General features: G+C 36.3%; 2 protein-coding genes across 4 annotated transcripts in view; one reads left to right on the top strand and one right to left on the bottom strand.

Moving 5' to 3' along the window:
• NKAIN3 (sodium/potassium transporting ATPase interacting 3) overlaps window positions 1-27,189 on the bottom strand; it is a 352,392-nt gene that overhangs the window by 150,380 nt on the left and 174,823 nt on the right. For 2 of the 3 annotated variants that reach the window (XM_051771334.1, XM_051771350.1), the window contains exon 3: window positions 22,414-22,494. The exons of the other annotated variant lie outside the window; for it this stretch is intronic. In XM_051771334.1, the coding sequence (XP_051627294.1) occupies window positions 22,414-22,494 (81 nt within the window). The remainder of the gene's footprint in view (window positions 1-22,413; window positions 22,495-27,189) is intronic. 3 annotated transcript variants of the gene reach the window in all.
• LOC127462545 (uncharacterized) overlaps window positions 1-27,189 on the top strand; it is a 193,756-nt gene that overhangs the window by 87,522 nt on the left and 79,045 nt on the right. The gene's annotated exons all lie outside the window — the stretch shown is intronic.

Genomic DNA, 27,189 nt, shown 5'->3' with positions numbered 1-27,189 from the left:
CCCACTAACTCTAGAAAAAAATTGTTGACATGATTTGGGATAGCTAAAAGTCAGGAATCACATTATGGTCAAGAACCGTCTCTAGAGAACAGCATCTTGAAAGCTTGAGTTCATGGTCCCATGGTCCCTTAACCCTTTGCAAGCCTCTTGCAACTGAAGCATAACTTTAATCAGGAATTCTGTGTGTGCATTTTCTTGATCTTTCTCTCCTCTCCAGAATGTAATATAAGGCTTGATATTTATGTAGAAAATGCCGATATTATTTCTTTAAATTTGCTATGCAATATACTTCACACAGAAGTACTATATGACACTTGCAAAAACAATTAATATGTTGAAATTATAGTGTTCTCCCTATCTTTAGTCACATGCTCCTATATTGTGTACAAAGATTAAGATTGGATAGAATGAGCAATGGAAGTTTTGATCAAGAGAATAACAAACTAAATTCAAACCACATCTTTTGTCCACCCTCAAGTGGAGTCAACAATTCCCAGTACATCCTGCTTTTCACTCATAATATTCTCTTCCACTTTCATAGCAGAACTCCTGAGTTCACACAATATACTCAAAGGCAGCACATAACAGAATTACTTCATTATTTTATTAAAACATATCCTAAAAATTTGCTGTAAAACTTGGTTATTTTTGTAGAGATCTTGCAATCCCAAACTACTGAAATTAAAAATATGTTTTTTCATCTTTTTCAGCAATTTTTTACCTTCTTTGTTCATCAAAAAGCATTTTCCCTGGTGAATTGACCACAGATGACTTATGCCTCTCAAAGATATTTGACAGAAAGATGCCAAAGCAGCTTACACTTTCCAATACAAAAAATGATGATAAAATTCCAGGGTTGAGAGCACTCAGAGATTCTAGGGGAAGATATTGCTTGACATACTCAAACAGAAATCCACCGATAGCAGAAAGCAGTTTGTACAAAGCTGAGTTTTCCATAAAGTCACTTGTTCCATTATTGCTCTTTTTATGGAAGGAGATAAAATGAGATCCTCCTTGCATTCACTAAAAAAACAAAGCTAAAACAAGTTAAAGAGTCAGAAACTGACAGTAACAAGAAGCTGTAAATTATGTGCCCCCACTGTAAAACATCACTTAGATATTCCATTGATAGAGAATACCATGAGATGCTGCTCGGTTGCTTAATTACATCCAAAAAACCAGTGATCTTCAAACAAGTCAGTAATTATTAAAGTTTCACTCATGATTTATTATTGTTTTGATTATATTGTTTTGACATGTTTTCATTCCAAATGGTAATGAAACTAAAAGAAAAAACACTTCTCTGCAGGATTGTTTTTTTTACAGCACATTTTGAAGCTGGAGATTCCAAGTTACTTTAAAAACATATTAAATTCACACTAAAAGTTGACTGCACCTTCCCCAAATTTAGATCAAAACCAGACACAGTGCATGTGTAAACTGAGAAACATAAAAGAATCATCAACTGTATTGTTAGGATACATTTAGTCACAATGCTGCAATTAACTTTTTTAAACCAAGTTCTTCTAAATAAACAGTTTTCAAACAAATTCTTTTTAAGTTAAATATCTATACTTGAGACAGTGCAAGAAGTACAGTAGTAATTTAATATTGTTTCATGCTTATTGCTTATTTGTGGTGTTATTTGGTACTTGTAACCACGTGTTTAAATATCTTATGTTTCTTAATAGCAGTTGGCCAAGAACTGCATAAGGCATTGCAAAAGGTGAGATGGAGACCAACAGCAAACAGACCAGGGACTGTTACTTGGAGAGACTTGCATTTGTAGAGCATCAGAGAGACAAAGGATCTCACACATGAGAACAAAGTATTTAATACTAATTCTAAAATCTGTTTACAAAAATTAATTTGGCAGCCTACTTTTTTTAGATTCAACATTGGAAACAGAGCTTGATTAAAATAGTTCGAAAGAGCTAGAAGTCTGAATTCAGTCACTTCTCAATAATAAAGTTGTTTCATGATTTTTTTTAAAGAGAATCTGAGCAAAGGATCTGTGTTTCTTTGTCATAATTCAAAGTAATGCTTCTGTTATCAGGCCAGGTCTTATGACTTTGCGAATAACTTGTAGCGCATATATATTCCATTCATGAGGTCTGGTAGGTAAAATACTATTGCATACACAATATAAAGCCACCTTTCAATACCTGTGAAAAATTAAAAGCTGATAGAAGATTTCACAGGTCACTTGGAACTAGTTTATATAATATTGATCTGACTTATAACTCAGATAACACCAGAATAGTGGACTAACACTAATCTGTATTCACTGACCACTTCACTTTTTAATTCCTCTCATGAAGTTCTAACATTTTCTATTCTTAATCCTGGAAGCTAAAAAGGGAGAGAATAACAGTAATTTACTAAGGAACTGTCATCACTTTCCTATTTGAGAAAAACTGAGTGAAGTTTGGCATTGAGACAAACCAAAGATGAAAGTAGGCTGATTTGAAATGCAAGGAATAGAACAACAATTCTATAACAACTTTAGGCAAAATTTACACTAGCCTTGCTTATCCACAAATGAACATGACTGAATTCCACAGGAGACTGCATAACTCATATTAGCAACCAGTGAGCTGAATTCCTGTACTTACATGTGAGGCAGCAGATTTAACAGCAAAACCCTGTATGACCATTAGCAGTATGGTCACTGTGTTGTCACAAGGTCTCATCCAGGCAGACTTGACTAATGTTCCACTAAAGAAAAGAGAACTATGTGGACTGTGCACTCATCTCACTGAAGTTAAAAGAGAGATTTTAATAAAGCAAGTGGGAAAAGGAGCCTTTCTGTGTATATGCATGTATACATTTGGAGCACTGGAACTGAATTATAAATCAAAGATGTATCAGTAAAATGTCATAGCAAGAAAGCGTGCTATAAAGTTGTGTCTTTTCAATAAATCAGAGACTAGGGAGACTAGGGACTTTTTGCTAGTGAGGAAGTGACTAAAATATCAGCTAGGGACGAAAAATATATCTCTTTATCGCTACAGACCTCACATGTTAACTGACATTTTTTCAACACCCCGTCTAGCCTGGTATGATGAGTAATCCAGATCCCCTCTGAAGTTAGACTTTTACTTACAGAAGGATATTTCCGTTCATCCTATTTTTCCCTCTAGTTTTTGATGAGTATTCTAAAGAACTTATTTGTAATGAAATATCCCAGTCTCTACTACTCACTTTGTTAGAACCTTTTTGGTTTAGTGTCTTCTTCCTACAAAGCTGTTCAAGCATAAGAGGAAAGAGGACTGATTTCTTCCTTGATGTTTGCCTTTTTTGCCTGTCTCATCACTTGCTTCCCCCCGCGCTTCCCCCAAATACTTCACAAAAACAGAACTCCAAAGGCAACTCCACCTGCACAACTGAAGAAGGTACTGGAATCCCAGGCTAGCTCTATAAGTGAATACTAAAACACATGGGTACTAATACCAAGAGAGTACGTATGAAACCTCGAATTCTCTGTCATAATACATCAAGAGTATCCATTAATTCCATATAAACAAACTAAAATACACTGTCAGTAGCTAAGATGTGTTCCCCAAGATGCGTACTCACTGAAACCTTTCACCAGTTTAGCTGAAGTAATAGGAGTGGCAATGCCTGAGTTTTCAGAAGATCAAACTGTCACCTGACTGCAACAACTGTAGCTTGTCTGGTTTACAAGGAGGCCCACTTTATTTTACTCTTATCTCTGCTAGGTTTGCCACACATTTCCATTGCCTCGTTACCCCCTGCCTATAACACAAATGCTCATCAGCTCCTAGGCATCTCTGGATCATACATGTGAACAGAACTATCTCTGAATCTTCTCCAATGCACTTGTACACTTAATTCAGATCCTAGTGGTCTGCATCTTTTCCTTTGTCTCTTTTTTATATACGATACTATCTCAGACTCTTTCTCCAAGACATTCTTCTGAAAACGTCTAACTTTCAAGCTACAGTGCACCTCCCTCAAATGTTCTTCAGTGTTTATGATCACTTTCTGATTTAATGGTTTCATGTGTCTGAATTATACTGGTCAAATAATTTTCCAAGTAAGCACCACTACAAGACGCTCTTCTTTGTGTCCATCTGCTAGGAAAGAACAGTCTGGTGTACAGACAGAGCAATGTCAAAGAAAAGAGCCTTCTGTCAATACCAATAATTTCTGGTTTTACTCACTCGGACACCATATCCATAATATTCCAGACAATGCAATTTTAGGTTGACTGGCTTTCTGCCTCCCCAGAGAGTTATTCAAACTAGAGTTGTCTTTAGTTTTATGTACAATTCTTTATGCAGAATAATTTATGCAAAATGTAGGGATGTCATAGCCTTAAAAAGAGTAATTTGATTTCCTGGTAACATATAAGGAAGTTTAAGATTGAAACTTTCAGTGAAAATTTTTTCAGAGAGTTATCTTACCTGTAGAGCATATAGACTTCTAGCAAAAGAAATTAAAATTCACTTTTTCTGTTCTGGCAGTTCCTCAACAACTCACTAACTGCAATGAGTCCTTTATACCATGGACTTATCCAGACCAATAGGCTGCAAAACTGGAGAGGTTTTGATTGAGTGACTATACTAGAAAGTACTTTGCAACTATTTACAAGACAGAGAACCTGAGCAGGAATTTTTTGATACTAAAAATAAGTTCTGGAGAACATCACAGTATCTAAGCGTGGTTCACCTTGGCTGGACTCCAGGTGCCCACCAGCCACTCTATTACTCCCCATCCCAACCGGATAGGAGAGAGAGAATAAGACGGAAAAGGACTCGTAGGTTGAGATAAGGCAGTTTATAAAGCAAAAAGAGTAAGTTTGCATGAGCAAAAGCGAAGCAGAAAATAACAAGGATAATTCTCTACTTCCCACTAGTAGGCAATGTCCAGCAACTTCCTGGGAAGCAGAGCTTCAGTAGGCAAACACTGTAAACAATGACTACTGCCACTTCCTCCTCTTTCCCTTAGCTTTTATATCTGAGCTGACATCATATGGTATGGAATATCCCCTTGGTTAGTTTGGGTCAGATGGCCTACTTGTGCCCCTTCTCAGGATCATGCCCTTGATGGGGAAGGAATGTTGGAGAGACAGTGCTGATCCTGTGTCAGCACTGCTCAGTATAGCCACACCACGAGTATGTTATAAAAGCTTTTCTGGCTAACAATGTAAAACATAGCACTGTGAGAGCTGCTATGGGGATATGAACTCCATCTCAGCCAGACCCAGTACACTAAGTTAGTGCATGTCCAAGTGCATGCTCATTTCTGAAGGTTACTAGAGAATGACAATGTCACTTATACTGAAACTGCTCACAGAACGTTGAGGAGAAAGTAGTTAAGACAGTGATGAAACATATTCCTTGAGCCAAGTACTGCACGTCTACATGCTACGGAAATTTAATGGGAACTGAGTTGGGAGGAAGACTTCCAGTCTAGTTGATATTTAAAAAAAATCCACAGTAAATAATGATGAATATTCTCCCATATAGCCCACCATGATATTCTGAAACAGATCATCTTAGAAACTACTTTGATAAACATCACTTACAGAGAACAGACAAAACAATGAAGCCACTGCATATCACTGTACTGCCAGCTATCTGTAATGCGTACAGTCAGAATTTCTGACATACCTCAGAAGAAACAAGGTATTTTGGAAATACATTACTGTGTTTATGAGATGTAAAATGTCAGCACAGCACCATACACCACCACAGTACATGAATGTGTAAAAATATAATGTATAATTTCCCTTGAAAGTGCTAATTTGCATGCATAGATACTTCAGTTGCGGTAGGAGGTCTTCTCTATCCAAGCAGAAATATGGCTCAACCTCAGTGGTATGGAATTCTTTGGTAAACTTTATAACCTCATCCCGAACTCTGGTTGTCAGTAAATAGCTTTTCAGAATGACAGTTTAAATCAAGAAAATGTCACACGCGTATAGTAACAGGTCTAATTTTGTCTGTAAATTGATGCCTGTGGTTTTCAGAAATACAGTAAATTGCTGGCGATTTACAATGAGTCTCGCTGCAAGGATAACTTACTTTTGCACGTTTAACAAAACAGTCTTAAATTATTCATGCATATCATTCAGTGTTTGAGCAATTTTAAGAGTCATTGATTTTAGGAACCTGAAAATCCGACTTTTTACTCGATAAACATAAATCTTATATTTGACTTTTGCTTCTCAAATAGAAGACTGAAAGTCTATCCTGGTACATTTTAGGACTCACTCATCAAGCATAAGTAGCCATTTATTTTTTTTTTAAACACCCAACAAAATACAATGGTTTAGACTGTCTTTGTATAGTGCTTCAGGTACCTCAGGGTCACTGGTATCTACAACATGGTGATCCAGAACACTACAGCACCCATGGCCCTTTTAAAAACACAGTGAAGTCAAGGTTGTCTTCCATGACTCAAATACCTAAGCAATGGTTGTCTGGAAAGTGAGGGATAAAAGAAATACACAGAGGTAAAATACACAGCTCGTTGTGAAAAGCAATGGCATGTGTTGGTGAACAGTACTTTATGGAAAAAGAGCATCACAGCAAACTTTCTTCTACCTTGGCAGACGGATGAGGTGGGACTGCAGATGGAAGAGGTATGGTCTATTTAAGGAAGGACACAGTAGGAGAAGTCCTGAATACACACTCTGCTGCCCTTCCCAGCATTGCCACTGAGGCAACGTCTTCAAAGGAGAAGCTCCATCCTAACCCACGAGAGGCCTGTGTGAAACCTGTGACTGCATTGCTGAAAACACATTGTTGATGTCAAGTTAGCATTACATCACTGCCCTCCAGAGGTCTTCCTCCTCAGGAAAGGAAACAAAACCCACTCTCTCCTTTATGGTTACTTTGCTTTTCATTAAATAAATGACTGAGATAACATGGTAAAATTTTTGTCTAATCTGTATGATTGGGTTTTCAATGCATTTTCCTTTAGCCATGTCAGTTCACACCATCTCAGCGGAAAGTCAAGAATTTTGAAATTTTAACATTTCACAAAATGAAAACCTACTTCTTTCACCTAAAAATGGTGTCTACCAACAGCCATAGGCATAGAATAATAATACTGTAGGCAGCAAGTACTGTGCAAGTATTGAAATACTATATTTTGTTTGCAGTACTATGAATAGTTATTATGTAATACCTTTTGTTCATCATCTTGCAACTTGTAAACCCCTGTGGTTTCTTCATCTACAGTGCAACCTGAATTAAACAGCCACTCAGTGGACTGACAAAATAAACTATTAAGGCAAGTGGAATTACAAGTAAAATGGAGTGATAATTCTGCTAAAAAGAACACAAGCCTGTGAAATATTAAATCATACTTATTCGATGCACCAACTTATTTTACTGTTGGCAAAACACTTAAATACAGGAATACATTTATATTTCCATGTTAATAAAGAGACTCAAAACGCAAGTACTAAACTAAAAGACAAGCTATGTCAGAAAGATTATTTATTACACTGTTCACAGTCTTGGTGACGTGATGTAGCAGGACAAACTGTAATGGCTGTGCCACATAACATAAGAAGCAACATATTGTGCACTCTTTTTCCACACAAACCTAATACTAATACTAAGAGACTACTAATTTCTTTGCCCCTGAATCCTACTGGGGTTCTAAGGGTGGCTTTAATACTCAGTGATTTTTATTCTATTCTATAAGGAGTATATGTTTTTTAAAACAATATTTCAGAAATGGACTGAAATAGTAAAGTAAGGCAGATGTTTGCTTAAAAAAAAAAAAGAAACATAAACACAAATTTCACACATCTACGTATCCTTCTCTGACTTCTTCTGACTTCAATTCCTTGAATTTCTCTCACTTCATGTTATGTATTGGGAGAAGTTACAAAGCAAAAGCACAACAGAATCACAGAAGAGTTGCCACAGTAATATATACAAGATCAATACAAGCAAATGCAACCTAGATGACTTGAAAAGGCTGTTAAGAGATACTATTAGACAATGTTGTAATGTGCAAAATATACAAATGGAATAATATAGATAGACCAATACATGAGCAGTTATTTAATACATTGTATATCAAATCTTAGCATTTCAACTTTATTGCACAGGACAAGATTTTTGTACTTGATGAATTCTTAGGGTTTGTTTTAGCTTTTATATTAAAGCCCCCTCCCCTTCCCAAACTTTATATATGAGAAAGGGAGAGCTCTATGGATTGCCTCTTATTTTAATGCTGATTCTGCAACTACTTAAATGCATAGTAAGCAAGTGAGTAATCTTATTGAGTTTAATGAGATTACTCGTGCATTTTAAAGTAATTTTGTGTCTGAAACAACAGAAAAAAACCCTATACAGAGATCTAAGTAGCAGGAATACACAATGTTATAGGACAAGAACCACTGTAATTTGCACACACCACCCACGTGCTTTAGGCTATAGTAGCTCATTGGGTGTGTGATGCTCTTGTCGTTCTGAAGCAGAGGTTGTGAATATCAAGAAGACAGGAAAGACTTCTCAGTGAAGGAAAATACATTTGTTCAAGGAGAATGTAGACAGAATGGCTGTAGAAGCTTTAGCTGAACGGCACATAGAGTTTCAGGGGTTAATAAGTCAAGGACTATTCCAGGTTCATAACTGTGATGCTTGGATGAAGGACAGAGACTGTGATGCAATAAAAAAATTATCTCTTTCTCTGTGGTCTTTCTTTTGGTTTCACCTAAAGACAACAACTATAGAGTTTCTAATGAGAGGTTACAGGAATGTTTCTCTCTGTAGAGGCAGTAGACAGCTCCTTCTGTCCTCTATTCTGGTTACCTATTTTTCATGTGTAACAGCACAGATATACAAGAATTTAGTTATGAAAGATTTATCCTTTGTGATCATTTCTGCAGTCAATGGGTAAAAAAGCTTTCAGTGTCAGGCAAACAAACACACACATACACTGATTGTGTCAGCCTGTTCCTCAAAAAAAAAAAAACAAAAAACCAAAACCAAACAAAAAACCAAAACCAAAATAAAAATGGAGAGCAGTTTTCTGTCAATATAAATTAGAATATATATAGTAGAGAATCTTTAATGAAGAAAAATAAGTCAGGTAGAATCCATGCTAGCAAGGTTAACGACAGTAAGAAATTGTTCATTAGGCTTATTAGGAACAAGAGAAAATATAGAGATGACCTAGACCCACTAATAGATGTTTACTGTGAATTCTTTAAAGAGGCATAAAAGGCCTTTAATACATGCTTCTGTTCTTTTTTCTTAGTAAAGAACAATAACAAGAGGAAGAAGAAGCATTTTTTAACCTTGGTAAGAGATCTACCAATTTCTAAATTGTATGCAGTCTTTAGGCCTGGACAACTTGCAATCACACAAAAGCTTTGGATGTTGAGATCCATGAATGCAAATAAGTTAATTTTTAAAAAATCTCTGGAACTGCATGAGAATGAATAATTTTAAAATCTATATAAGGTTCAAAAAATGCACATGCATTGTTTCAAGGACTGTTAATCTAGCTTTAGTCCCAAAGTAAACAGAAGAAAGATGACTTAAAAACAGATGATTGAGAAAAAACAAAAGCAGCATAATTTATGTCAGTCAATAAAATATCTTAAGACATTAGGATCTGTTAAACAAACTCAATTTCATTGCTTTAAGAGGTAAAAGTTGAGTTGATAGAAGCAGCTGCAAGAAAATCTTAGACATTTATAAGGCATTCACAAAACATTCTTACTGAAAAAAATTGAATGGCAGTACATTTTAATGGACTGAAATTTAAATAGATTGAAAACTAGCTAATTAACATAGTTATCAATGGAAAATCATAGCTGAATAAGAGTCTTTCTAGCAGGACTCCCTTGGGATTGATGTAAGGTCTGATGTTATTCAACATTTTCGTCAGTGATCTAGAAGTACATATAGAATCACTGCTTGTGGTGGATATATTTGCAGATGACACAAAGAGAGGGAGGAGGGTAAATAATGAAAAGGCAGGCAGCTGTACAGGGCCATCTGGACTACTTGGTAAGCTGGGATCAGCAAAACAAAATCTGCTAAACTATAGGCACAATCAAAATTATATAGCCTGGAGGCAGGAAATGCAAGTCATGTCACAGATCTGTAAAATGCATTATAGAAAACAAAAATGTTTGGATAAAAGTTAATATGATCCTGGAATACTTAATGAAGCTGCCTAGTTGCACATGTGAAAAGTGGTCTTAGACATTTAAAAATTAATATCCTAGGATACTGATGGTCTTACTATTATCTAGGAACATTCTAAAACTCTCTAATAACCTTTTAAAACCCTCTAACAACCTGTTAAAACCAAATGCTTATTTCATGTATTACAACCAGGTATGTGTCCCAAGCATATTTTTAAGATGTACACATTTTCACAAATATTAGCATATTTTTAAGGAAAATGATACCACAATATGATTTAAATTTCTTGTAGGAAATTTCAGCTTTAAAACTATAATATAAAGTATATTTTTACCTAATCGGGTAGTCAATTGATTCATAAGAGTAAAATATATGCAAAATAAACCTAAAATAGATAAAAATATCAAGAAGTACTAATTAAAAAATTATTATTAAGAAATTTATATCACTCTTTTTTCCAAAATAACTATTTACATAGACAGTGCTAATTTTGCAGGGCACAAAGTGTCTACATGCCTACAACATTTAACAATAAAAACAGTTATTTTATGTGGAAAGCAAGACATAAGGATGGAAGATACCCTGAAGAAAATCATAGCTGCAACTCAGGGTAGACATGAAAATGTTCCTAACAAATCATGAACAGCTCTAAAGTTAAACAATGTACAAGTGTATTTGAGATGAAGATTTAGTGAAAATCAGTTCCTTCACAGCTGGACGTGTACATAGCTTTTTTCCTCACTGCCTAGTCTTTTATCCAAGAGACCACCTTTGAAATGAAAACAGTAAGAAGCTCTTGTGAATGCCCTGGTAACAGATAAAGAGAAGAAACATAATTTAGTAAAGATGAGATGGCTAAAAAGGAAAATAATCTGTCCTGGTAAGTTAGCCAATAGTTTGGTCGTTTCTGATCAAACTGAGGAAAATTACTAAACCGAATGAAATGAAAGCTGAAAAAAATTAAAATATTATCGATAATTCACAGAAAGTAATCGTAAAATTAATCAATAGTGTCATATCTGCTACAAATAAGTAATTTCAGGTTTAGGAATAACATCTATGCCCCTTGCTACAGACTAGACAGAGGTTTCAGCAAGCAGTTCAGCGAGTTCAAACCATCTTAGGATAAAAAATGCCCAGGCCTTCAAACATCTTTGAGATAAACAAGGAAAATCTTCAGCCAACACTTTCAAATCAAACCTGAGCTCTTGATCTACCAAAGGAGACATTAAAAAATAAAAAAAAGAAAGAAAGAAAAGATAAAATGAAAAAAGCTGCTTCCAAGCAGGTAGAACAGTAACACAATAACACAGAGCAGTACTTCTTAGCAGATGGGTATAACATATTCTCCCCCTTCAACAAAATAGCTCTTCCAAAACCACATATTAAAGAACTTGTACAGATTCTAAGTGTACAGAATGCAGTGCTGGTATAACACAATCAAATTACTCACAAGCAGCATTTGCCCTTGGAAGACAGTGTTAGTCAAACACTGTGATTTCTTTTCCAGCATTTCTGCCTTCCCCATTTGACTGAATAGGTCAAGAAGACCCAGCATTATTCCTGGTATAGTAAAGCCACTCTGACAATAAACTTCCTAGCAAAACAAAGGGCAGAAGGGCAGCTAAATCCCCAATAGGATTCTCTCACTCTTTCCTCATTAATCCAAACGGAAGAAGTCTGTTCAAAGGAATTCTGATACTCATGAATAATAAATTCAGTCACATCATCAACATGAGCAAGAAATTTCCCTGAAGGACAGCTGAAAAATAAAGAGAGTATAATGATCTAGACAAGGAACAATCCCTCCAATTCCCTTGTGCAATTGAAAAGGAGTTCTCAAAACCCATTCACCTTACAGAGGTTAAATAAATTATTACATGGAACCCAAATTTAGGAGGTAAACTTGCTCCAAGATTCAAACTGCAAAGATTAAGAGACTATTTTCTATGACCTTACAGAATCAAAAACATTCTTCTAATTAAGACAGATTAACACAACACAAACATTAAGCATTCTATAAAAGAAGAAAAGGTTGCCAAAACAGACATGTTGAAAATTCATAACCTTCATACTCAAGGTTATGTTATTGAACTAACTAGAGGTTTTTTTGTTTGCTGAAGCCTTCAAAAGTAATGAATACCATGAGTAAAGGCAGGGACACTGCCTTTATTGTTCACCAAGAAAGAACCACTCAATAGGAACTGAAGTGCAAAATTTCTTTCTTCCCGATACTCTTTTGAAATATGATAGTGTTTGTAAAAATCAAAGGCAAAATTACAACACCAGACACCTGGACCAAAGTAATTTATGGTGGATTTTAACTCAGAAAGTTCAAGATTACGCACGTCTAATGTGTCAAGACATTAGAAAAGAGTAAAGAACCAGGAAAACTCTTAATGGATACAGAGGATCTATGTATTTTCCAAAATCTCCTTTTTTGTTAATGTAGATCTGTAAACCAAGCTTGTATCCTCCCTTGCTTTTCCTCTAAATTAGAATTCATGAATCCCAAAGGATGTAAGTACAGTTGCTTGTATGCCATCAAGAGAAGATGAGCAATCACCGGTTTCTTATATTATTTTTCCAAGTCAAAGGTAGGTCCATATTAACACATCTATCTAAATAATATCTACAACGGGGTCTGGACAGGCTGGATTGATGGGCTGAGGACTATTTTATGAGGTTCAACAAGGTCAAGTGCCAGGTCCTGCCCTTGGCAACAACAATCCCAGGCAGTGTTACAGGCTGGGGGCAGAGTAGTTGGAAAGCTGCCCAGTGGAAAAGGACCTGGGAGTGCTGGTCAACAGCCAACTGAACATGAGCCAGCAGTGTGTTCGGGTGGCCAAGAAGGCCAATGGTATCCTGGCTTGTATCAGAAATAGCGTGACCAGCAGTATCAGGGCAGTGATCATCCCCCCACACTCAGCACTGGTGAGGCCACACCTCAAATCCTGTGTTCAGTTCTGGGCCCATTACTACAAAAAAGACATTGAGGTTCTGGAGTGTGTCCAGAGGAGGACAATGAAGCTGGAGAAGGGTTTGGAGTGCAAGTCTTATGAGAAGTGGCTGAGAGAGCTGGAAAAAAGAAGGGTCAGGCCAGATCTTTTCATTCTCTACAACTACATGAAACAAGGTTGTAGCAGGTGAGAGTTGGTCTCTTCTCCCAGGTAACAAGTGACAGGTAAAAAGAGGAAATGGTCTCAAATTGTCCCAGAGGAGGTTTATATTAGATATTAGGAAAAATTTCTTCACTGATGGGGTTGTCAAGCCTTGTAACAGGCTGCCCTGCTTCCACCTGGAAGTGGTGGAATCACAGTCCCTGGAAGTGTTCAAAAAATATGTCAATGTGGTCCCTGGGGACATGGCTTAGGGTGGACCTGGCAATGTTAGGTTAATGGTTGGACTTGATGACCTTGGATGTCTTTTTGAACCTTAATAATCTAATGAGTCTTTGATTATGAAGTCCCATAAGAAGCATGTAGAATGCTTAAAACTACCATGAGATTCAGCATCATAATTTCTGGGAAGAACTTTTTCAGATTCTACTATCACAAACAATAAATCCTCTGTACTTTCATCGAGGTCTCAGGCTGTCTTATGTGCAAATTATTACAAAAAACTTACTTAAAATTACATTTTCTTCCTAACAAGAATTGTCTTCAAATGGAAGAAAAAAACCCCAGCAAGCAACATATGAATCAGTGTGAAACTCCCTTCAAAACAGTAAAACTCTTTTCAAACTGGACATGGAGTGCAAATATTTATTAGAAGACTTATGAAATAACAGATTTCCTCATAACTAGGAAGAACTCCTTACTTGACCAATGTAGGAACTAAAATTGCAAAGAATAAACTACTTCAGAAAAAGTAGTGTATAGAAATTATTAACAAAAAACATAAATTTGACCTTATCAGGCAACAAATAAAGCCTGCACTTGCACTAAAAGAAATATACTGCCTTACATAAGGGTCAAAATCTGTACACAGCACTCACTCTTCTCAGTATTTAGACACTTGCTGGACAGACAGCAGATGTGTTTGATCCAATGTCTAAACAAGAATATGATTAAAGAAGTTATCAAAATATCTTTCACTGCGGTTTTTCATGACATCATGTTTGCAAAGACAAAAATCAAATCTCAGCAACAGTCTTCCCATTTCTACAAAAGGAACAAATTAATCACTACGAAACAGATTCAAATACCAACAAGTAGATAAAATAATATCCTGGGCAATTAAACCTAGGTTCACCCTTACATGCAGATGAGTGTGTCATACTTGCTTATAGCCAAACCACAACTCAGGGAAATTTTCCTTTCTCACTTCATGAACAATTCAACTTATGTCAGAAACATAAGGTTAGAATAGATAACTAGATGGTTCTTCCTGCCCTTATATTCCCTTGTTCCTTATTCTGTATGTTCTTGTTGTATATGTAAATACCCAGTCCTTTTTCAAGCATTGCTGTGTGCTTCAGGCACAGATGTACCACAGGTACTCAGGATTTACCTCTCCGTGTCACTGGCCAATGCATCGTGAATTCTTGAATCACAGGACCGAGTTCAGACTGGGACTGCATTCTTATTTTTCATATCCAAAGTTGTCTTTGGAGAAATTTTGCAAGCTACTTGAGTTACTTATCTTCTCATTGTGAGGCTATGTTTTAGGGTTTTCTCTCCCTTTTAAAAATCTTCAAGATCTTGGAAATTAAGCCAATGAACTCAAAGAAATATGCGTGTGATGTTTTCATTAACAGATTTGTCTGTGTAGCTCTTAGCTAACCAGATATGATATACCCATTATTCCCAAAGCCATTTAATATTAATGGATATTAAGTAGATTATTAAAAAAAAGCCACAGATATTACCTCAGTTATTTAAACCAATGAAGAAGATAGTGGCCTACCCTGCAAATATCATATTAGAATTTAGCATCAAGTGATTACAGAAGACCATCAATTCTAAATTGAAAAACCTATTTTAATGCTGCTTATTTTATATAATATAATGAACCACTCTAAATGTCACCTGAAAGGATATAAAATTCAATTTTTGCACCATCTGGAATGTACTCCTGATTAAGTTGTTCAGCAATGTGATCGTATCACCTAAACAAACTAATCAACATCAGAATGACACATTTTGCAGTTTCAGTGGCATTTATCTGTGTCCCATTTGTTCCACACAATTTTTTTTCCCAGAATGACCTTATGCTCAAATTGTGCCATGAAGCTAGTGGAATGTTAATTCTCCTTTCAAGAGTAAGCATGTATTTCATTAAATCTTACACGATGCTACAGCTTTACACTATAGAGTGAAACAGGGTGAACAACAGATTACTTTTGGAACATGAAATCGGGAACATCAAAGTCTGTTCAGTTTAACAATCAGAAAGCCTCTTCAGCTTAAACAGAACCATTTGAGGCTATTTCATTGTTGAAAATTTTGAACCGGAGGAAAGTGCACTGATTTCAGTATTAGAGTACTAACAGAGTCATACATTTCTGCTCTTCAATTGCATTTCTTTTCTTTTTTTTTTCTTTTTTAAGAGAGTACATATTAAGTCATCTTTTTTAAGTCACTTTTTTGTCTGAGAAATGTAATTTGCAAATAAAAAGAAAATGCAATTTTCCATAGCTTCATCATTATGAATTCACAGTTCTTAAATAATTCTTCTCTAACTTTTCATGGAAACAGTTATTATATTCTATAAAGAAACTGCCACACACAGTTTCTGCTCCTGCACATAATGATGTCAGTCTAACACAACATCAAAAAATACTATTTGCAAATACCATTGAAAGGTACCCCACCAACATGCTAAATCTATGATTAACAGTACCTAACACCAGCCATGGCCAGCGCTATTATTTTGAAGTGATGAAATGTTGTGTCTCTTCAATATTACACTGCATAACTGCACAGTAAATTGGTTTCCAGGTTTATTACCAAAGTAATTAAAAATTCAAAAGGTGGCTGTTTGAACAGGACATTATGGAAAAGTATTAAATACAATTGAACATGGAGATTATTTCTTTTTATGGTAAGAGAGCAGTAGGATGGGAGGAGCAATTTGAAGAAACTGGGTTTTTTTAAAAAAAAAACCCAAAGTGTTATGTATGAGAGCTGGTTCAAAGAATGAGTGAAGGCCAAAGGGGTTAAAAGAATTTTATGATGCAAGTATTAAAACTTATATTGGGTCTGTTTTCCTTTGCTTTTAGATTAGCTTAACTGTATTTAAGTACTATTTCATTTGAATTCCTCCTTTTTCCATGTCAGTGAAGATTCTAGAACATTACTTTTAAAACAATAATTTTTTAAGCCCTCTGGGAATAACAAAGTTGAGAAAGAAGAAGTGAGAGGGTCCAAAGCTGAAAAGAAACAAAAACAATCTTTTCGTCAGGTTTTATTTCTGCAAGTTGAATTTTACTGGGGCATACACTAGGAAGAGATTATATTTTACTACTGCTATAAACCCAGTAATTTGTAATGTCTAGAAATTGAAGAATGCCTACAGCCAATGTTTTAGCACATCTCAGCTGGTAGCAGCTGATGGCATCAGCTGAAGCAAATGAACATGCAGTAGTGAAGAGAATAAGAAGCTAAGGGGTATGTAGTCTTCCAAGAGAGCTGGTGACCAAAAGGAAGTGATGGTGAATCAGAGATGTGTGGAAGGAAATTCTCAGCTGAGCTGTACATGAATGCATGCACCATGTACAGCAGATAAGAAATACACTATTTTCACTCTCGCTTTGTTCACAGTGAAGTTAATGATTTGTGTTCAGGTAAAAATCCATGAACGGAATAGAAAGCACGTGAGTTTTGCCTGTAACAGAAGTCTAATCTCTACCAGGAGTGAGCAGCAATGACAGCGTTGCCTCTCACTTGGTGTCACACAGCTGAATACCAAAACCTCACCTGTGAACACCCAAAACCTGCTGTCAGCCTCCAAGGAGAGGAGTTCCCTATTTTCTGTGTCCCTCCACACCTGTTGGGGAGAAAAGCCAGAGACACCTCAAACTCCCCAGATAGAATCATGCTCCTGCTAATGTGAGTGAGCTCTTGACTTGATTGAGGTTTTGAGTCTTCAACTTGAACTAATTTTTTAAAATTTAAACACTCCTATCCTAAACGTTCCATGGACAATAACTTGGATTTTTCTCTTGACAGAGGCTTGTTTCTATAGACAAAAAATAATGGGCAGAAGAGTAATCTGGTAGTAAGGCTTTGTAACAGCTTTAGATCCTATTCAGTGTGCTTATTATAAAAAAGCTTTTCCTGACCTCCAACCAAATCTTTGCCACATGCTCAGCAAACTATTTGTTGCTCTTCTTCCCAGTGGATATGACAAAAATCTGATCACTTTTCTTCACCCAAAAGTCACATGTGAGTAGACGTATGACGACCTACCTTCAGTCTTCCGCTTAGACTAAGGAAGTCCTTTATCCTCCATCTACTGATCTTTCATGTAGGTTTTATGGATGCAGCCAACTTTATCCACAAGCTTTTTGGAGTGGGCAATTCCATAGAGCTACTTATGATGTTAATTGCACCAAAATAATTGTCTCTGTTTTTTCACTTACATCAGCACAAGTTAGTATGAGAATCACTTTTTCTTTCATATTTTTGACCCTAAATTCAACCAATGTTTATGCTCTCATTTCACATTCAAAAAAAAAAGACACAAGCCCCAGAATATACCTTTACATCTCTATTAATACAAATTAGCATTGGCTCTGAACTTAACTTACTCCGTTTGAGATGATTAGATATAATTGCACCACAATTAAGGACTGACTGACAGGCACCAGATGGAATAAATTGGATTTCAGAAACAGTCAATATAAAGTCCACATAATTAGCCCTTCTTCTGAGGCTATTTTTTTTAGAAAAGACTAATATGTTTCAATTCTCACAGCATTTTAATAAGTAAATTATTAGTCCATTTTGTTCTCAGATGGAAGAAATAACTAATTTTATCAGTTACAGCTCTATCCTCCAACTACAGGTCCATATAATAAATTAGCCTATAGTTCTGTCTCCAGCTTCATAAAGTTGGATGGGAGCCCTACAGACTTCAAACTCCCATTGAAAAAAGTACATATTACTGGGAAAAATACAGGAAAAATCTTGTTTTATTAAATAACATAAGCAAAATTTCCTTTGGCTTCAAGGGAAAGGTTCGAGAAGCTAGAGTCATAGGGATGTCAGAGGGCTCCAACTCACTTACATTTAACAATATACAACTGTGTGTCATGCAAATCCTTGGCCAAAAAATGCAAGTCAGTTGACATAGAGCTCAATTTTGAGAGCTAAACTAAAAGTAATCCAGAATGAGGCAAGGTTCATGCTGAAGAAGCATGTCATGGAAAAGCAATGCAAAATAAGCAGAAATATCATAGAAAAAGAGAAGATCTCACAATTATGTTGCCCAGCTGCTTAGGTAAGCTATATCAAACAACTAGGAAATGTGTACGAAGTACTGGAATGGTGCCGTACATTTACTGAATAAAGGTTTCAACACATGGAAAGAAATGCCAGTAATTCACAATAACACAAGCAGTAGTAGAAAAAATAGACTATCAAAAACTATCAGTTGGAAGTGCAAATGATAAACACAAATAAACACAGCTATTTTCACACTGGATCTGAAATATTGGAGGGATATAAACAATAGAATTATTAACTTACACTCGAAACAAATGAAGTCTCCTTTGTACAGGAGTACATAAAAGCATGTATTGCTGGGGATGAAGGGCTGTCTTATACACATTAGAAGTATTAGAAGTATTAGAAGCTATCTGGTCAATATTTAAGCACATACAAAACTTCTGAAAAACAGTTCTTGTTTGTGTCTATATGCTTTAAATTGTCCTTAATCTGGAATATGACAATTCATACATATTTTCCTTTCAAGACCAAGAATGAGATGCTAGCAACTAATGAGCTCATATATGGATGTAGCAAACTGTCATCTTGCAGTTGAGGATTAAAAGGCCATTTTACAATAACAGCTTTGTTTCTCTCATACAGGATGGTTAACACTAGAAATTATGCTTTTAATTTCATAAAAGTAGTAAATAAAAAAGACAGGCAAATTTCATTTTTCGTATGGGAAGTTTTATCACTGCTAAAATCAGAAAAAAACCTAAGTTTACACAAATTAAAAAATATGTATATGGGTATATTTCTTTTATTTCTGTTCAAATACAATTTCTTTAACACTGATAAAAACGTTAAAATTTTATTTGTACATCTTCATGTAAATGAAAAAGAAGCTTGTTGTTTATAAGGTAGTTAAAGAGGAAACCTTTGCTCGTTAGTTTTCTACTGACAACAGCTGGCTGTGGGAGAGCTGTGTTTATTTCCCTTTCATACCCAAGATGACTTGAATCCGTATCATCCTTTTCCCAGGAGATTGCCTTACCAAACTGTTCCTTAAAAACAATAAAATATCAGCTTACCAAGAAAATCTGAACATTATGCATTATAATTGAAGGGAAAATGTTTCAAACTTTCACAGTAAAGAACAGGTCTAAATTACGTATGTCCTTATATCTCATTCAAACTTTCCATTAACTGCAATGGAACTTCTTGGCAGAATTCAGCGAATATTCAAAGGAGATCTTCCTCTCTGCTGCAAGAATAAGATCTGAGCAAAATTTCAGCAGTGCTGGGTTTGTATTACGACATTTGAAAAGTCTGTCTGCATTGTGTGCGTAGTCCTTTGAATATATTGAATTCAAATTACCATTTATCATTGTATCAAGTTATATTTTCTGTAGCATTCATGACTGAAGACCTAATAAACACATGGGACTCCAATCAACAGATAACTAATTCTGGTCAGAGCAAATACAAACATGAAAGTGCTTAAAAATAAACAAACCAATAGAAATCAGTCATCTGCAAGACAGCACCATAATTTTCCCCTGATAGTATGCCAATAGAAGTTTAAAATTATAATCAATCTGTATACATTTCAGTGACTATTGCCTACCAAGATTTCAATACAGAATAAACAGCCATCCTTGGAAAGCTTATGATGGTGTTTTATTTCCCAGCCACACTAACATATCTTGATAATAGCATCTTTCTATCACACCTGACAACACAGGAACATATTAATGGCAAGCAATGATGAATTTTTTAAGCTAACATCTTGGATAAAAGCTGGGTTCCAATCAAGTCACATACCATTTATAAATACCCAGGATTTTTGGCACATGGTGCAAAAAGACCTCAGTCTCTTGATGGCTTCATCATCTCTAGCATAATTTTCAGAAAGAGCATTAAATGAATCCAAAATTCCGCGATTTGCTGAACAAGATTCTAGATTCTACCATTACTAACTTGGTGCCAACACTCAGACCTTTGACATAATCTATACAAAAGCAGTCAACTTCCATGGAAATAATTTTGTGTCTTTCACTTGTTGAGAAAATACTTTTCAAATGTTGTCGTTATCAACCACAAGATAAAAATGCCACAAAAATGTTAAGATCAACTGAAGTATATACTAATAAAAGGGAATTTTCTCAACTTCTGAATAATATTTTTGCTACTATTTCTCTGTACTGTGATTTAGCATATATGTTAAATAAGAAGAACTAAAAGTGAAACAGAAGTGAAACTGGAAGATGCAGGGTTTCAATTAATATCTACTGGTTTATAAACCTGTTAAACTAAGGAGGTGATCAGAATCCTTTGAAATCAATGGAAAAACAACTAAAATTTTCACAAACTCAGAGGGGTCAGACTAAAACTTTTGCTTCACTTCCTAGGCCCTTAGATAAACATACCAGTTATATATAAAATATAATAGTCACTACAAAAACAGACATGGCCCAACTAAATGAAAAAATACAACCTCTGTATATCATGAGAATGAACAATTACTTCAGGCATCCATCACTTCTATGTGTTGCTCTTCTGTTCATCTAATAGATTTTTAAATCAGAATATACCATTAGGATCATTTATTTTGATCCTCTATGAAGTGCACTAATTCCCTCATCAAGCCCATGACTTCTCATAGCTACATCATATTTGGAGGAAAAATAAATTGTTGCAGCTTTTCATTATGAAATTTTATCACCAAAGGAACCTATCACTGAAAGCTTTAATCTTAATGGAATTTCTACTGAGTAAATTAAATTTTATTTCTTATTAAATTAGTTTCACCAGCTTTCTGTTTGTTGTTAGCCAAAAGCTAGGACTTTTAATGCTAGCAAGTATGTAGCTCATAAATGTTCCACTCTGAATTGAGTGAAGTACACAAATCACAGAATCACAGAACGGGTAAGGTTGGAAGGGACCACAGTGTGTCGTCTGGTCCAACCTCCCTGCTCAAGCAGGGTCTCCCTAGAGCACATTACACAGGATTGCATTCTCTAAAAGCATTGCATGAATTAACAGTGATGTGGTTCATATCACTAAATCTACAGTCAGTAATGGTGACATTTATTCTAGTAAAAATGCCAGGACCAGCATGTGCCATGGTATACTCTGCCTGGAATCATTTAAGTGTGGTTGTGGTAAACAAAGATTAGTATCATCTATGTCCAACTTGAGGATAAAAACCAGCAGGTGTTGTACAGAACTGACTGTAGATACAATGCTAAACATAAACTCTGCTAACCTAAGCACTACCTTGAACGGGCGCACATGTCTCTCGATAATTCCAGCAAATATTTCTGCTCTAATCAAAGGTCTGAATAAGGAATTGGTGACCTAGGGCACTGAGTGCCACGTAAAGAAAGTTTTATTCAGACGTGACAAAAGTCATCCTTTGCCATTCGTTCTTTTTTAGAAGAATTAACATTCTCACTGTGAGACCAATTTGCTCAAAACTTATTACATTAACCCTCTTAGTAATTGTTTTAGCTCCTTTCAAAGCAATCTTGGAAATTCACACTTTTCATATGCACTTGAAAACTCCACTAAAACGACATTGCCTGTTTTTCAACAATCAAAAAGAACCTCAAATTTACAACTGAATACCCTCCCCACCCCTCACCTCAGATGGTACTTCAGAAGGCAACTATAATTTAGATTCATTGTATTTAGGTACTTCAAACCCTTGGCTATTTACTATCAGGGAGAAGTTCAAACGCTAGAGCTCTTGTTGGAGGGGATCCAAAGATCAAATTGTATGTTCAAACAATGACATTTTTCCTCTGTGGTTCCAATCTGCTAAAATCTGAGAGTCCTGCTGTTAAAACACTCTCCCACAAACTGAAGAAGGATAAGTGACCTACCTTGGAAAGTCCGCCTACTTCCAAATAGAAGCAGATAATGAAAACATTCCAGGTGACCCACAGGGCAGTCCACACCGTGTACTAAACACAAAGCCGGATGAAAGCAAAAAGACAGAAAAATAAAATGTGAAGATGAAAGGACTTTATAGTGAGCAGATCAATAATAAAAAAACTGATATCAATAAGCATTGTTCTGGGAACAGCCAAGCACAGAGAGTTCAGAAAAGGCGTTCTCCCTACAGAAGTCCCCTAAGAAGCACCGGAAATTACAAATCCAATACTCGTTGCTGTACTAAATAAATACCAATAAAACAGATTTATTCTTTATAGTTTTAGACTATCCTACTGACATCAATTAAGTCCAAAATGCTGGCCTAAACACCGTAATGGGGCAACTGTAAGTAATTTTTAAATTATGATTGAGCTCTGTTGAAGGAAATTCCAGAATAACACAGTACTTTAAGTAAGCAAATACTGAAATAACATTTAAATATTATAAAGAAAGGCACAAGGAAAAAAAACCACCACCAAATAAAACAGATCTATTGATCTGATAATCCGGATTTTTTCTTCTTTTAAACAAATAAGGGTAAATCTGATCTCTTAAGAGTCTTTGACAGTAAAACATACTTTAATTACATTGAAAATAGCGCACTACTTCTCCAACCCCTCTGCCATGAACCTGATCTTACAAAGCAACCTTAACAGTTGAATGCATCCATATCTCTTCTGGGTTCTCCAATGTTGTATTGAACTCATACTCCATCTACAGCATGAATGAGAGAGTAATGTGTCTACCTTAACTCAGCTTGGCTGCACCTCGAGTACTGTGTCCAGTTCTGGGCCCCTCAATTCAGGAAGGATATTGAGGTTCTGGAGCATGTCCAAAGAAGGGCAATGAGGCTGCTGAAGTGACTGGAGTACAAGTCCTATGAGGAGAGGCTGAGCGAGTTGGGGTTGTTTAGCCTGGAGGAGGCTCAGGGGTGACCTTATCACTCTCTACAACTGCCTGAAAGAAGTTGTAGTCAGGAGGGGTCAGTCTCTTCTCCCAGGCAACCAGCAGTAGGACAAGAGGGCACAGTCTTAAGCCACCACAGGGGAGGTTTAGGTTGAACATTAGGAATAAGTTCTTTACAGAGAGAGTGATTGGACGTTGGAATGGGCTGCCCAGGGAGGTGGCAGTCACCGTCCCTGAAGGTGTTTAAGAAGAGACTGGATGTGACACTTAGTGCCACGGTCTAGGAGATGAGGTGGTGTTAGGTCAAAGGTTGGACTCGATGATCTCAGAGGTCTTTTCCAACCTAGTTGATTCTGTGATTCTGTGATCTTTTGTGTCTCAATTGGCAGCACAATAGACCGGCACTATTTCCTTATAGGCGCACTGTTTAGTAACATACAGCTGCAAACTATTCCCAGTGAACTCTCTGGGCAGTCCACCTCAGAAGCATTTCTGCCTGACAGGCCCAGTGCCCACCCAGCCACACTGGAGCTACATCCTCCTGAAAAAATGCAATGAGCAGCAGCACTTTACATTTACACACTTATAACCTTCACAGTGAAGAACTGCTGCTAAGAGCCTTTACAAGTCTAATTAGCTGTGACCAGATGAGGGTTAATATGCAATTGTTTTGGTTCAATCTACTCATTAAAGCTCAACATACTAATCTACAATATGTTGGATCACATTTGCATTGCATAAGTGCCATCAGTTTGGATTTCTTGCTCAGTTTTGGGTTATGTTCCCCTCTTCCTTCCCCCCTCCCTGTGATGTATAATGAAAGGTTCAGGTGAAGAGGGTTGAATTTTTCCCCACTTTGATTAACCCCCCATGCATACGGTCATTTCTGCACACCAAACATGAGAACTGCTTTAATATCGTTTCTTCTGAGGTACATAGACAGCTGGGAGATGGCTATGGCCTAAGAAGTAGACAATTAATAAACAAAATAAGAGTAACGGTCCTGGGCAGTTTCCTCTGTCTTACAGAGAAGGGCAGTGTGGCAACTGGAGGCTGGGTTATTATAAAATAGACAAAGCTGCCATGGTCTGTGATCAGTATAATGTCTGCACTATTCATAAGATTAATTTTAAGAGTACATCACATTTTACTACATTTGTTGACTTTGTAGTAACTCATCATAAGCTACTGATTTTCCAACACTGATCCTCAGAATATTATGTGCAGAGTGTTCAAAATTAGTGAACTATTCATACAAGCCAGTTGCTTGTAAAAAGCAGAATTGAGACTATTCAGGAGAATTTGCCTTTTTAAGAAAGAATTTTTTATCTATCCATGAACTAAATCTGTCACCACAACAAAAGAAATCCTGCTTGATCTGCCAGGCCAAGCCAAATCTGTTAATGGCCTCATTCTGTCCCATGGGCACCAATGACAACTCTGTACTATGCAGGCAAAAACTGTCTGAACATGCTTTCCCAGGCCAGGCTACGCTGTTTTACAGTTATGACTGGTTTGGTTCCTTATCCATTGTGAGGATTTCTGAAAGAGAAGCGCAGGTGCAAAGCAGGTGTGTACCTTGAAACCCAGCTGCTGTGTATGGAAAGGCTCTTCCTACACTCTCACTGAACTGCAGAAGTCTAAATTTGAGCTCCGTTTGCCTTATAAACATAATAATTACCTATTCAGTAATTAGTACTACATAATTTCTTTAAGTAAGAGAGTTATTGTCCACATTTGAAAACACATCTTTTTGGATACGCAAGGAGCAGATTTTTTTCCTTACATAGTTTCATTGGCAGTTAGGGAAGACTACATTAAAGGAAAGGTTATTATAAGTCAACAAAAGTAAGAAAGCAAAATTAGGAATTGTCAGAATTTGGGTTATTTATGCCAATTTAATTTTTCTATTTTGTGGATGTGCAATACAATGCAAACCTTAATTAAATCATCATAGATATATTTTTATTGTAAAAGATCTCACCTCACTTAACACATTTAATGAACAGCTAGCTCAATACTTCATTTCTCCTTGTCACTCAGACCCTGCTCTGAGGACAGAATATTAATTTCCTCATGAGGTTTACAAAGATGCTCATTGCTGTAATGTGCAGGAGCTGCACAAACATTGACTAATTTATTCTATGTTATAAGGGAATGATACAGCTCTCAGAATGCAAATGATGTTCTGATACATGCAGAGATTACATTCAGAAGTATTCATACATTATAGACATCCAACTTGAGGTGCTTAAGAGTTCATTTTTCAGAACACTTGAGGTTATACACTACTTCATAAGCTCAGTGTTCAGCTCCCTGTGGTTGAGCATGCAGCACTTGTGCAAATCAGACCACAAGGTCTCAAGACAAGAACCCAGAATGCAAGGGGAAAACAAAGAGCATGACAAGTTTGTTAAAGTGACCCTTTGTGTCAAAAAGGGTTTCAATGTTTGAGAGCAGAGATAAATCTCAGCTACACAGCACAGCCTTCACAGCAAAAGCAATCCTTTTATTCTTGCTAGCATGTGCTTCACTCTTCCCATTGTCTTCTGTTTTCTGCAAATCAAGTTTCTATTCCCTGGCTGTGATAACCAGAAACCCCCCAAAATCTGTCCTTTCTGTTGGAACTGAGGTAACAATATAATAAGAATTGGTATACATCTATCCAGTTCAGAACTACAAATATATAAAAGGATCACAGTGAGATTGCAAAGAAGGGCTTTAATAAAATTTTTTCTAAATTTTGAGTGTTTTTTTCTCAAAATTTTGGAATACTTTCTGACCATTACATGTATGTGTGTAAATTTATACATATTTACCTTCTAAGTTAAAAAAATTATAGCAATATTCCATTATGTGGCATCACATTAACACCTGCTTGAGTCATTAAGAAAGCTTTAACTTTTAGATCCATGATGAACACTTATTTTTGCTAGCAGAGAAACAGACCAAATTGCCATCCTCTGTATGAAGGGACATATCTTGCATGCTGACAATTTTGTCTTAGCACGGGAATGTTTAGGGTCTGAAACATCAGGTCCACACTGATCCTCAGGCTTCATTTCCCTTCCAAGGCACCTCACCTAACCTGTTTCATAACCTGATCTGCCATTCAACCTCTCCCACTCCATGTCCTAAACATTATCTTATCTGTTGTGCCTGCTCACTCTTACTACCCCACATCCAGCAATTTCTGCCCCAGTTCTTTTTTGCCAGACACATTCAATCCACCCCAGCTCAGCTGGTCTCATGCTCAGCATCACAACCTTTACCATATCTGGCATGAAGAAGGAATTCTCCACATAGGTTGAACCAATAAGAAGAGTTAGGGGTTTTATTTTGTACATGCTATGATGCATTACTTAAAAATCACGTGGATGTTTTTGTAACAGATTCCTCCTAGTGGAAGGACCTAGGACCTGGTAATATCTTTGCTTATTTCCCCCATGATGCACTATATCCTTTTTTTGCTTTTGGCCTTTCGCACTAAGGATTGTATACTAGGTGGTGTGAGGAAGTATTTGGAGTCTTATAAGTTATGTGGAGAGAGTACTCCCTAAACCTTACAGGTTAAATGTCTATTAAATTACTGTCAAGCCTAGCAGGTTTCTTTCAGATTCCTTTTCATAACGCCAGCCTCTCTACAACAGTGAGATTTCTATACCTCTTTTGACTTTACAGCTAATATTGAAACTGATGCAGAGGTATCTTTAATGTATCAGTGAAATACAAACATTTCTAGAGTTAAATCATTCACATTGGATGGACACAAAGTCACAAAAAGAACTGGTTAAGCAAAAATGCAAAGAATGGTTTCT

The sequence above is a fragment of the Manacus candei genome, unplaced genomic scaffold, assembly GCF_025592945.1.
Source record: "Manacus candei isolate 608988 ecotype Guabito, Panama unplaced genomic scaffold, ASM2559294v1 h1tg000008l, whole genome shotgun sequence".
Classification (NCBI taxonomy): Eukaryota; Metazoa; Chordata; class Aves; order Passeriformes; family Pipridae; genus Manacus; species Manacus candei.
Note: the sequence above shows the minus strand (reverse complement) of the source record. Positions and strands in the feature narration are given on the sequence as shown.